The 10,429-nt window shown below is 38.8% G+C and overlaps 2 protein-coding genes across 2 annotated transcripts in view; one reads left to right on the forward strand and one right to left on the reverse strand.

The window, feature by feature from the left end:
• Window positions 1-14: 14 nt before the first annotated feature.
• Window positions 15-2,135, forward strand: LOC118741411 (glyoxylate reductase/hydroxypyruvate reductase-like). Its single transcript, XM_036473380.1, has 4 exons — window positions 15-572; window positions 799-1,124; window positions 1,242-1,367; window positions 1,951-2,135. Exons 1-4 carry the CDS (start codon window positions 169-171, stop codon window positions 2,067-2,069), a joined length of 975 nt encoding a protein of 324 aa, XP_036329273.1. The 5' UTR covers window positions 15-168; the 3' UTR covers window positions 2,070-2,135.
• Window positions 2,132-10,429, reverse strand: part of LOC118741410 (intraflagellar transport protein 80 homolog) — a 24,705-nt gene continuing 16,407 nt past the window's right edge. The window contains 10 exon segments of the mRNA XM_036473379.1: window positions 2,132-2,452; window positions 2,527-2,818; window positions 2,877-3,354; window positions 3,418-3,587; window positions 4,163-4,542; window positions 4,642-4,820; window positions 4,823-4,865; window positions 4,963-5,141; window positions 5,198-5,475; window positions 5,559-5,920. Of these exon segments, the coding sequence (XP_036329272.1) occupies window positions 2,159-2,452; window positions 2,527-2,818; window positions 2,877-3,354; window positions 3,418-3,587; window positions 4,163-4,542; window positions 4,642-4,820; window positions 4,823-4,865; window positions 4,963-5,141; window positions 5,198-5,475; window positions 5,559-5,743 (2,478 nt within the window). The 5' untranslated portion in view covers window positions 5,744-5,920 and the 3' untranslated portion in view covers window positions 2,132-2,158.

Below are 10,429 nucleotides of genomic sequence, written 5' to 3' on the forward strand. Positions count from 1 at the left end.
TATGTGCTGGTATGCACAAGTGAGTACTTCATAGAATTGTTTACGATTTGTCAACAGAAAAGCTTAGCGTTATTATGCCAGCTGTTTAGTGTCCCTTAAGCAACAGACCCATCTACGTACGTATATCACTTTTCGCACGCAGATTTGCACAACCACAGTTTCCTTAAAATGTCCGCAACGCGACGATTTCACAAAGTGCTCGTGTCTCATCCAGGTGTGCCCAAGGCGGCGCTGGACCTCCTTCAGCAGCGCGGTTGTGAGACGATAGTATGCGAGAGTGTTCCGCCATCGCGCGCAGAAATATTACACAAAGTGCCTGGGGTGGATGCCATTTTCTGGGCGCACTACCAACCGCTCAATGGCGAAATACTCGATGCTGCCGGTCAGCAGTTGAAGGCGGTCTCCACCATGTCCTCGGGCATTGACTATGTCGACTTGCCAGAGTTCAAGCGTCGCCAAATGCCGTTGGGGCACACGCCAAGCATTGTCAAGAATTCAGTTGCCGATTTAGCGGTGGGTTTGATGGTGGCCGCAGGGCGGCATTTCCACGCTGGACGTCAGGAGATTGAGAAGTGAGTATTTAGATTGACAAATATGATGACTGCCATACAATATTTAGAGGTGACACAAGCAAATTGTAATGTACTATCTCAAATGCTGCCAGCTGATTTAACAGCACCATTAACATTAAGCTATCGAGTGGAGCTTTTAAAGCTTGCACTAGAATTGCCAACTGGGAAAGTTCGCTGTGCTGTTAAATAATTTTTCTCACTCGCTTTTATTTCATCACTGCCTAAGTTCTCTTTGGCGCACGGAGCGTATCGACTGGATGATGGGACAAGAGGTGCGCGGCTCTGTGGTGGGCTTTCTTGGCTTCGGTGGCATTGGTCAGGCGATAGCGAAGCGTTTGCAAGGTTGGGAGGCAGCGAAAATCATATACCATACACGCACGCCGCGCGAAAATCCATTTGGCGCAATTCACGTTCCCTTCGAGCAGCTACTGCGGGAAAGCGATTTCCTGGTGGTCGCTTGTCCGTTAACGGCCGAGACGCGCGGCAAATTTAATGCGGGGGCATTCAAACAAATGAAGACGAACTGTGTGTTTGTAAATGTGGGCAGGGGAGGTGGGTACTTGAATGACAACCTAATGCTCGTATAATATTTTTTGGGAAATTAATTTCGCTATTTTAGTTTATATTATGTATATGTTTATGAAACTTTATTTATAAATTTTGTCGTAGGTATTGTGGATCAACCTGCGCTCGTCAATGCTTTGAAAACTGGTGAAATTGCCGCTGCGGGCTTGGATGTAATGACACCGGAACCACTTCCAGCAGACGATCCGCTTCTGAAATTGCCAAATTGTGGTAAGAAACAAAAATATGAATAAGATATTGACCCTAAAGTAGTAAATCCAGTTAAAAACTTTCTAGTCGCTCAAGAAAGCCTGTCGTTTATAAGTAAAGCATTTTCAAAACCATTTCAATTGATACCCATATTGGAATATCTAATTAATTAAACTTATTAAATAATTTTGATACAATTTTTAACAGGTGGCAACCCGTTTCAAACACAAAAAACTTTATTGCACATCTATAGGCCAAGCACTGTCATTTGGCACCTCACTTTTGAAAATAGAACCAAATTTTCAACTTCAAACTGCATATACATACTTCATACTTTATTCATCCAAAAACAAATCGCATTTTTGAATTTAGCGCCCTCAATTTTACCAAGCAGCGAATTTTTGTTTAACTCCGTGCATAATTCTATTTTTGCCCACATTTTATATGGAAGGGAAGCAGTGTGCGCCTGCGCCTCTCCAATTAAATATTTTATATTGTAGTAGGTGTTACACATTGTGCTGCCTAGCTACTCACATTTTCTATAAGTCATCTTAAAGTTTTATTCCGTTTCTAATTTGTTTTCTTTTCTTCAATATTTTTGTAGTTGTAATACCCCATTTGGGCACGCAGACGATGCAAACGACAATTGAAATGGGCTTAACAGCTGCTAATAATACACTCAACGCACTGGATGGTAAGCCGATGATTTGTCCAGCGTATTAAGTGCCATTTGATGTTAACAAAAATATTTTGCATTTGTTGTTATTATAGAAAATACGAAGTAATATATGACATTAAAAAACTTTGTTACTTTATTCGCTTTTGTCGTCATTTGCCTTCACTTTGAAAGGCAGAAATACCGCATCCCATTCATCGCGTTGCAACGCCTTCAAGTATTTCCGTCTCTGCTCCAACACCTTCTCCAACAGTTCAGGTTCATGCTTCTGCGCCACCTCCAGCGCTCGATGCCAATTGTGCATACGCAGACAGAGTGCAACAGCTTCAGTGAATTTCTTGTTGTGCAATAAAATCGTCTCTGCCTCGATCAGGCGTCCCAACATTAGGGAGTTCTCCGCCATTTGTTCAGGGCTGGCTGGTGACAAATCCTAAAGATAAAAACTCGCATGAGTGTGTAAAAAGCTTGACACCAAAACACTCGCAATCAAATCTCGCTTCTCACCTTAATGTACTGCAAGTAACTGACTTTGTCGATTTGCAATGCCGCCGAGTAGGCCTCCTCGCTGATCTGCAGCTGATTTTTGCGCGTTGCGATCGCTGCGAGTGTAGCCCAGAGGTTGCCATTCTGAGCGAGGCGACAGATCTTCAAAGCCTGCTGCCACTGTCCCTCCATCAGCGTGCGATGCAAGATTTCGCAATAGATATTCACGTTGACGGGCAACAGAGCGCCAGCGCAACGGAATGTTACAATGGCATCCTCAAAGGTCTCCAGAGTGATGTTCTTGCCGAATTCACTGAAACGGATAATTAACTATGAATTGCCTTATTTATTTTACTTGTACAAGTACTAACGTGGCATCCACAGTCACAGTTGTTAGCGCAATTAGCGTCGGATCGGCGGCTCCCTCGCCGGGGCAGTACCAAATGCTGTAGCAAGTGTCGTGAACGCCCACCAAAATATTCGTTTCACTGGCCCACATAACGGTTGTTACCTGTGTGCCGATCTTGTAAACTTCGCCACAATTCGAAGTGCGTCCGCTGCTGCTGCGATCTGTGTTGCCGCTACCGCCACCGCCTCCACCACCGGTGCCGCTACCCACAGCGGCCACAGCATTGAAACCACTGCCGCAGTCACCCCCACCACTACCGCCATTTAAATTTCGCGTCTCAGTGATGTACAACTCACGATTGTTTTCGATTAGCACGACATACTGATCGTCGAGTGTGCCTGCACGACATGCCGAGATTTCGGAAATCTGAATTTTTGCACGCAGCGAGTGCGGCTCGTATTGACGTGAGGCGCCTGGTGTAAGATCGAAGATATCAATCACTACGAAGAAGCGGATAGAAGTTTGACAAATTAAGTCGATCAATATGCAATTAACTTATATACCTGTGTTGTCCGCATTATCTCGTACAGCCAGCACGTCGAGTCCCAGGGAGACTGCCCGCCAAGTAAGTAGCGGTATTTGCGCTTGCATACCTGGATAACGTGGATTCAAATGCAGGCGGCCATTGTAGGTATAAACCCAAATTGAAGTGGCATCCAAGACCATGAAGAATCTGGTTAAGAAGAAGAAAACAAAATAAATAATGGTAAAATGAGTCAAATAAACTTTTGCCGGTTTCATCAAATCGAAATCAAAATAAAAAAAACCAAGTTCTTAAGTTTGGCTTCATTCTAGTTGAGTTGAAACGAGCTCTTATTTCGAGCCGTTCTAACACTGAGGAATTAACTCTCGTTCATCTTTAAACTTAGACTTTTTGTACTGAAATTCGACAGTTGACTGCTACATCTGGGTTAACTCTCCACTGTCAAAACAACCTTAATCCTTGGCTGGAGACCCACAAAAAAAAATGGACGGAAACATGCTTTTTGCCAGCCATTTTAAAAGTTCAATTGGAGCTTTGAATTTTTTACTAATACGTTTTTGGGCAGCATTGTATTCGCTTTGTCGGAAGGTGTCTCGAAAGTTAATGACAGTGCGAATGAATCAGAATTTAAGCATAATCCGATTCTCCAAATTATTGTAGAGTAGAAACTCCCTCAATTAGTTATTTACATTAAGATTTCTTTTTCCAACAACTTGAAGTAAAATGATTTGTGCATAAACCTTTTATGGCAAATTCTTACTCACTTCTTGCCCACCTCAATTACGCGCACATCCGTTCTGCCATCAATAATGATCGGCGTATTGATATACTTTTCATTGTAGATATGCAATTGATTTGATGTGGCCACAATTAGATGACCATAGCCAAGGCCGAAGTTAATAATGCGCTCGGGAAAATCCAAAACATCACTGCTACTATTTGTGATATCCTGCAATAGGATGGTTGTACGGCCGGTCGTTGTAGCTTTCAGATTACGTGAGAGCAACTGTCGATCGGTGGTATATCCAACAACAAGATTGCCAGTCGAAGTGCCGCATGCCACTTGTGTGCCATCTGAAGACCAGGACATGGTGTAGAAAGAACCCACGGTAGGTTCACTTAAGCGAGTGCAACTGTAAGATCACTGTGAGTAAAAGGAATAGAAAAATGCGAGTAGGATAGTACAGCCTTCGTCACTAAATAAGTACTTTAGTATGAGTATACATTTGTATTTACTACTCACACCCGCACTGGAACAAAGTTTTAACATATTGAACGAGCCGACCAAAAGCACATCTTTCTCAGAGTTAAAGCACACGGACGTGATTGCATACTCCTCAGCAGAGCTGGTGAACAAATTCGCACCTTGCGAATCCCAAATCTTAAAGCGAAAATCTTCACCACCCGAGGCAATGATGTTCGGGTGGACCAGCTGAGAGAAAGCACGAGACCATCATGAGCGCGCCACTAGCGAAGGAGAGGAAAATTTTTTGAAAATTGTATTAACATGTATTTGAGCTAGCGAAAAAATTGGCATAAAATCTGTACCAAATATGAAACGTACCCTTGTCAGTTTACTATTCGCTGCCAGCGGTTTAATAGACATGTAAGAACCCTGAGAGAAAACAATTGAAGTAGAATTGGGCGCCCAGCGTGCGCAGCTAATTGGGTCATCACTTTGTATGACCGTGGAGCGCAGCATTCCTGAGCGTGACCAAATCTTTATGACACCATCCTCGCCAGCTGTAAGTATTTCAGTGGAAACAATAATGAAGCAAACACAATGCCAGCTTGCTTACCGGTTAGCAGCCCTGCACCATCGGGACTCCAACGTCCGGTGCTTATTGCTGCGCTATGTGCCATAATATTGCGCTCCACTCGCGCGCTTTTATTCAAAATAATGAAACGGCCATCATTGCTGCAGATGAGTAGCGTATCGCTGCCCTTGCCACCACCACTGCTGCGTCCGCCCAACAGTAGCCAATGTAAGTCGGTCGGTATGAAATCGTCGGGTAGCTTGGCCACTTCGACCGATTCGCGTGTAGCGGCGCTCCATTTGTAAATCTGATGATCGTCACTTTTTTATGGACAAAAAAAAAACTAATTATTTTAATTGTGAGCAGCTAATTCTTGTCATAGTTTCATCATCCAGCCACTTACCTCACAAAATAAATTTCCTCATTGCTACTCCAATCCGCGCAGCTCAGCGGTGAAATATTTGTTTTTCCTTTGTTTCCCGCATCTTTTTGGCCACTTGAACTTCTTTGTGTTGCCGAATTTTGTAGATGATAATCGACATTATTGTTGTCGGATGTTCGCTTGCAAATATGAGTTTTTAAACGCATTTTGGAAATATTTCTACAGAAGTATGCGCCAACTTTTTATGGACAAAATTTTCCTGGTAAGGTTTTGGTTTGTTTGTCCTGCGGTGTTGCCGTGGATACTTAAATGTTGCAACAATTAAAAGCAAGAAAAACTACCCCTAGCGCTTGGACGTGGCCACCTGTTGAATTCATAGCAACCTGTGGGGTGGAAAAAAACAAATGTGCTTCCATATATCGATGGTTCTCTGCAATGACGACACAGTTTGAAATTCAAAAAAAAAAGAAATATAAATGTAAAACTTTACTACGGTTAAGCGTCTCATTCATTATTCAAAATTTCCAATCCAATATGGCGACCAAATCTTACAATTTTCTCCTTTTCGCCAAAAACCTTTATTTGAGGGGGTTTTCGAGGCGACGATGTCACATTTTTTGAACTCATAATGTGGCTCCAATTTCAATTCTTGGATTCAGAGCAAAAAAAAAATATTTGTTCAAAATAGTAGACCAGATTTTTCCTATAGATTTTTTTGATGATTAGGGAAATCATAGGTGCTTACAATAAAAACAATTTTCTTTGGATATATGGATCACGAGAGTTTATATTTGTATTTTATTTGTATAAATTTTTACTTAAGTGTTTATTAGAAAAGACACTAGCACAACTAGGCTAGGTAAATAGTTAAAAAAAATACGTAACGTACAAGTTTGAACAAAAAATGCAAATTTGCACTTTTCACCTATGTACTTGCATATCATTCTTGCTCTTTCCTTTAAGTAAGGGCTATATTCTTTGGAAAGCACCTATTTAATAAGATTTTGCTGCTTCTTTTCAAATATCGAAAAGCACCGCAAAACACACGTAGAAGTTTACAAGGAAAAAAAGCGCCTAATTAAAAAAGTGCTAGAAAGTGTAACATTATTCTCAGCCCACGGCCTCTAAATTAAACATTTTGAAAGCTATAAGATCAAAAAATGAAACCAATTTTTATATGTCGCTCTAATTAAAGTGGAATATTATTACCCAAGTTAGAGTTCTTTTGAATATTAATTTTATTTTATTTAGCATTCTATATGCTAGTTTTCTTTTTTGTTAATTACACAAATATTACCTTCACACTTAATTTCCATTAGTGTTTTTTTTTTTAAGTATCTTTATCATTTCAACTAACTACAAGAACGTTGACACGAAAAAAAAAACTTTTTCTAGAAATGTCAACTTTAACAGCTAATATCTCAACGGGAAAACTATTTCGGAAAATAATGTGTAAATGTGCACTTTTTTTACTCTGCAGAAATAGTTTAGTGAAGGGACAAATAAAAACGATTTATCGATACTTTAAAATATTACTTTCGGCCAACAAATAGTAGCCGCCAGACCATAGTGCAGTGGCGAATAGACCGCTAAAAATTTCTGAAAACCGATTTTATAAAAAGTTCCACTTCAGATCGAAAGTTTTAAATGAGAACAAGTCGTGCATACCCCAAATTGTTTGTAAATTGTGCTGTGAACACTTGAGACAGTGGTGGGTCAGTAGTCAAAGAAGTCGTATGAGGTTCAGAGTGCCTATGGAATAGAAAAAAACAGATAAACAGAAAAATCACTTTGATGATTGTTACTTCTGTTGTGTTAATTTGGGTGGTGTTAACGTTAAAAAAATGATTTATCGAGACTTAGAAACGGTTGGAAGCCCTTGCCACATTCCGTAGAAGCACCTATTCCAACATTTTGTTCCATCCTAGACCCATTTTCCAAGAAATCTTCAATGAAATGCTTCGAAGGACTATCGTTTCGAAAGCTAACACTTGATTTAACTGACAATTTTTCAAAGGCGAAATTATGTAATTGATTTCGATATGAAATTAAGAATGAGCCGGAAATCAAGATAGTGAGAATTCCGTATATGTATGTCATAAGTTCATTTTAAGTACCTAATAGGCGGCATACACGGTGCGTCTGACTAGCCAGTCCATTTGGATGTGTTAGTGAAAATAAATATGTGCTAGTTACACCGACATGACTCCTGGCATGTTTCTGAATGATTCAACTGTGTGTAGTCGAAAGGCGAGTCAGTACGTACACAGATGACTCGCGAGTCAGACGCACCGTCTATGGTGCCTATAAGTCACCGTGGCGGATGCGTAACCACAAAATGAAGGAAAGGAAAAAATAAAACAATTGGCACTCTATTGATTTTTATGATAAGCCTTTTTATGACAGAAGTACATATATGGAGGGGTGTGTCAGTACCTGCCTAGGGGCAAGTTTTTTGGACGATGAATCGAACTGGGTACCACCGGGTGGTGAAGCGCTCCTCTAATCACTTCGCCCATGCCGAAAATGAGGAGTTTGTAACTGAATTAGTATTTGTTTTCAGAGGCCCTGTGGGGTATGCCTGCGTTGATGTTATTACTATAAATTATAATTTCATTTGAACTCGCTATTCGCAATCTGTGCAGCTAAAGATATTTAAATAAAATAAAATTAAAGGTGGTACCTCAGATCATTGCCTCATGAAGAAATTAAAGGTACTCTTAAATTTTTATCTGAGAATTGAAGTCGGTTTCGTTTTTTGCTTAAAAATTACTTTGTTTTTTTTTGTGTTAAAAATTGAAAATTATCACTATTTTGACTTTTATTATGGCTGCATTTCTTTATTCATTCTGAACGTTTGGAATAAACTTTTTTGTTTACTTATTCTTTAGAACGTTCCTGATGATATGTTAACGTATATTTCAAAGGCATTCTGTTTATTCCGGACGAGAAATGGGATTATCCGGAATGTATAAAGAAACGCTGCCTATATGTATGTTGTGTGACAACATCAAGGCACACGCCACAAATCGGAGGAGAAGGTCGGCCAAACATTAACGTATGTGTAAGCGCCAATCTATTATTATTCTATTATTACATATTATATTATATTATGTATAATTCATATTCAGCCTTATCATAAGTTTCGTTTTCCCTGAACCGGCTCACTTTTCACTATTCATTTCCATGTATTTACTATGGGGCGGAATAAAAATATTTGGGTGAATTTTTTTTCGGGCGGAACTCAGGATAAGACAGAATAATATTTATGGGAATATAAACATACATGTGCAGTAATCAAGTACATATATTGATTTCGAATGGAAATTTTAGGGCGCGTGGCACAAATATTTATTGATACGACGTTCGATTAATATAGATTAATATATACATAGTTAAGTAAGTAAACTTTAACGCAAACATAAATATATAAATACATACAAACATATACATATATCTTCACCTGAAATGCAAGAGGACGTAACAACAACTGAAACAAAACAACTGAAATGGAAAAAGTCGTGACTAAAATTTTTTTATTTTTTCATTAAATGATGTGGTAGTTGTAATTCGATGAAATCCATCATATCAATCAAAAACTGAATTTTGGATTTTTATTAGTTACGACTTTTTGAATTTCAGCGGCGATGTTTGTTACGTCTTTTTGCATTTCAGGTGACGATATGTACCTAAAGTTTAAGTAAATATATATCTACATACATGCGATTTAAGGGTGTTCCTCTTACAAATGTTGGCATTAAAATGTACAATCAATTAAATATGTTTCCCATATATGTATCTACATAAATATGTATGTACGTGTGTAATCCCATTCTCAATATTTGTGATGCATTAAAATAATAGACACGTAAGTGACCAAGCAATTCTGGCACGAAAATGTTTTCCTTGCCTAATCTAACTTACATGCACCTAGTATCTGCTATGGACTATATATGTATGTACATACATACATACTTTTTCGTGTTGGTGTATTTTTCCACTCCTTAAAAAACCAATTGCGGCAGGTAGTTGGTAGCAGTCGCTTTCTACTAATTTTTCACACACATGCAAATCTGGGACACTTTGGGCTGGGGTGGTCGTTAAATTCATGGCCACTTCGATGTCCTCTACCTATTATAAATGGTTTTCTTGGCATTTATCTCTGTTTTATGATTTCAGTGCATTATTTGTTTCTGTCTCTTAGTCAATTAACTTTAATTAAAGCTATTTCATTTATTTGATTACTCACAATTTGAGCCGAATGTGCGCAACTCCGCCTTGTTTAGAAGTGTGTTTATTGATATGTATGTATGTATGTATGTATGTATGTATGTATGTATGTATGTATGTACGTATTTATGTTGTTTTCTTGAACATGGTTTTAGGAAATAAAGAGCAGGAATTTTCAAACCAAATTCTACTTGTGGAAGGTTATGACAAGGAGCTGCATAACTAAGAGCCTTTTTGGTATACGCATATACATATGTACATATGTAAATAGTATAAAGTATAAAAACAGTGCAGTAAGGACTTCTACAGTAGGAATGACTGTTCCATTGATATTTTATATTTTGCTCAAAAATTCGTCACTGCACCGTTTTTATATGACAAAAGAATTTACTATTAAATTGCAAAGTCAGAATTCGCATCAGTGATGTCAGGTAAGCCCCAGATGAGTTCTAACATCACGAAGCAGTTTTTGTGAAAATTCCAGACATAGGGTATTGAATAGGGCTGTGCGATTAATTGATTACTCAAAATTTTAATTAATCATAAAGTAAATAACTCAATTATTCGATTAATTGGAAATTATGATTACTCAAAAGTTCATTTACTCGAGTAATAAAGATTTTTGATTAACCAAAAACAAAAATATTTGAGTAATTTGCTTT

This window comes from Rhagoletis pomonella, unplaced genomic scaffold, assembly GCF_013731165.1.
Source record: "Rhagoletis pomonella isolate Grant_MI unplaced genomic scaffold, Rhpom_1.0 Rhpom_scaffold_00006, whole genome shotgun sequence".
NCBI classification, from domain to species: domain Eukaryota; kingdom Metazoa; phylum Arthropoda; class Insecta; order Diptera; family Tephritidae; genus Rhagoletis; species Rhagoletis pomonella.